Here is a 2,821-nt window from a genome sequence, read left to right on the forward strand (position 1 = left end):
CATAGGAAGGACAATAAGATCTGCCCGGACAACATCTTTGAGTAAACGTAGCTCCAAATTCTTAACAATCATAGTCGTGAGCATTTGATCACAAGAAGGGATAATAACTTTGAAACCCAAACCCATATCTTGAGGAGTAATTTTCAGTCTATTGAGGAAAGTTTCAGTTATGAAGGAATGTGTAGCCCCTGAATCTAGCAATGCATAGGTAGCTACACCTAGAATGATGATCCTCCCTGCGGTGAAGATGTCTTTAAATCTTTTCGTGTTGAAACTTAAGGATTTACTATCATTAATTCCCAAAATTATACGAAGATTTCGTGTTGAGCTTAAACATTTCTTGGAAAAATTGCACTTCAGTCCCTCAATTTTTGAAATTTGCATTATTGACCCCAAAATTTTGAATTATTGCAATTTAGTCCTTATATTATTTCCAAATTTCGATTTAGTCCTTTATGTTTCGAGATTTACACTTTGATCCTTAAGAATTTAGAAATTTCATTTAGGTCCCTTATTTTTGAATTATCGCATTATAGTCCCTTAAATTCTCGAAATTGTATGATAACCCCTCAAAATTCGAAATCCTTCCTAAACCCTTTAATTATGATTTTCTTTAATTTTGGTCCTAAAACTTTTTATTTGGAATCATTTCATCTTTCACATAAAATAAGGCACAAAAATAAAATCATTTTCTATGGTTTCTAAAATCATCACTTAAGTCCAACTAGTAGAACATGCAACCTAATTTATTCTAGGTTGAATCTTGATCCCAAAACAATTCTAATAACCAATTTAACATTTCATGCAATAATAAGCAATATAAAAATGTTAAATGACTTGGTTACCCGTGATGAGTGTAGTGTCTGCCTCCTCCTCAGCTTCCTCGGCATTCATAACATAAGCTCGGGCCGTAGTAGCTGCTTTCCTCTTTGGGCAATCAATAGCTTTGTGACCCGCCTCCTTGCAGTAGAAGCATTTAAATGATCCCAACTCACATTTGCCAAGATGAAAGAGGTTGCAATCTTTGCATGGTTGCCTCTCAGCAGGCTTTGGTGCTCCTGGATTTTCTGGATTTGGTGGAGCTGGCTTCTTGACTGGACCTTGGGGCCTTTGAGGCCCTTGAGGTCTAGGAGGACCCGTATACGGTTTTTTATTCGGCTGATTGTTATTCTGATAGTGCTGCCTCTTGCGCTGAATATCAAAGTCAATGTCCTTCAAGGACAGCTCAGCCTGATATGCATAAGTAACTGCCATAGCGTAATTTCCAGGGCGCATCATCATAACTTTATCCCGAATGGAAGGTCGTAGGCCATCCATGAAATGCCTAAGCTTTTCTTCCGCATCCGCGGCAATAAGTGGTACGAAGTTGCAACCCCTATCAAACTTCTTCACAAAATCAGCAATAGATACATCTCCCTGACGGAGAGTCATAAACTCCCTCTTTATCCGGACTCTGACATCAGCAGTAAAGAATTTTTCATAGAATTTTGTCTTGAACTGTGCCCAAGTGAGTGTAGCAAGGTCAACACCATGCTCGGCTCCTTCCCACCATAAAGAAGCGTCGTCCCTAAACAGATAAGTAGTACAGCTCACCCGGTCAGTGTCTCCCATGTCTAGTTAGCGAAAATGCACCTCAAGTGAACGGATCCAACTCTCAGCAGCAAACGGATCGGTGGTGCCAGAAAATTCCCTCAGCCCTAGCCTCCGGAACTGATCATAAACGCCGCGCGGTGGCCTAGGTGGCTGCTCTAGATGCTGCTGCTGCATCTGCTGTAACTGCTGGTGTAACTGCAGTTGCTGTAGCTGCTGCTGCTATAAATGTTGCTCAAAGAGATGAGCCATACCCTCTAATGCACGAGTAGCAGGATCCCCTGGAGGAGGGGGTGGTGGTGGTGGTGCATTTCCTTGACTGTTGCCCCGACGATTAACACTGTTCTCGGCTTGATTTTCATGAACGGGTGCACATCTAGGAGGCATTATATCTGAACGTTTTCCAAATTCTAACGTAACCAACATGCATTTAAATCTAAGTTCTCTAATCATGCGACAAATCCTAACTTGATTAGCAATTTAATCATGCAAAGCAAAAATACTCAAAAAGTTAATAATCATGTATCGTGAACATAATAGTCATATCGTTTATGCAGGTAACATCATACTGAATCACATAAAGCATGTAAAACTTACAACTTTGAGGCTTGACGACTGATCTTCTCGGCGCTGATGGTGGCACAACCCTTTACAAGAACCTGGCTCTGATACCAACTGAGACGTCTCCTCTTTTATTGACTTAAAAGTACTAAAAAAAAATTTTATTCTAAATTTCGGCCAATTTATAAAATATTTTTCTCTTTAAAATAAAACATCAACCAACTAGCATTTTTAGAAATCAATGAAATAGTCATAAAATGAAATCGTCTACTGTTTTACCAAACCTAAAAAGAAATAATTTGAAAAGAATAGCCCATACTAAACCTCTCAAAAATCTCTCAAAATCATAAATAAATAGTCTTAAAAATCTTTAAGTTAAATCAGTAATCATAAAACGTAATGCGGAAAATAGTAGCGCTGGTCCTCGGGTTGTGTGCACCTTCAGTCCAGTCAGGTCAACAATCAAGACCTCCATCAAACTCACTTGCATCTATCACACCTAGTGAGTCTAAAGACTCAACACATCATGATCTTTATAACAAATAATACGTATAAAATCGCATGCAACAGTGAAAATACTTTTAGGTAAAAATAACATTTCATGACATGCATAAATACCCTTAATCTTTTTCCTTATCATGACATAAAACATTTTAACATGATCATAAAC

At 38.5% G+C, this 2,821-nt stretch overlaps 1 protein-coding gene across 1 annotated transcript; it reads right to left on the reverse strand.

The window, feature by feature from the left end:
- Positions 1–828: 828 nt before the first annotated feature.
- On the reverse strand, positions 829–1,611 carry LOC140805243 (uncharacterized). The gene has a single exon (XM_073161492.1). The coding sequence runs from the start codon at positions 1,609–1,611 to the stop codon at positions 829–831; it is 783 nt and encodes a 260-aa protein (XP_073017593.1).
- Positions 1,612–2,821: the final 1,210 nt, after the last annotated feature.

Source organism: Primulina eburnea, chromosome 1 (genome assembly GCF_022965805.1).
Source record: "Primulina eburnea isolate SZY01 chromosome 1, ASM2296580v1, whole genome shotgun sequence".
NCBI classification, from domain to species: Eukaryota; Viridiplantae; Streptophyta; class Magnoliopsida; order Lamiales; family Gesneriaceae; genus Primulina; species Primulina eburnea.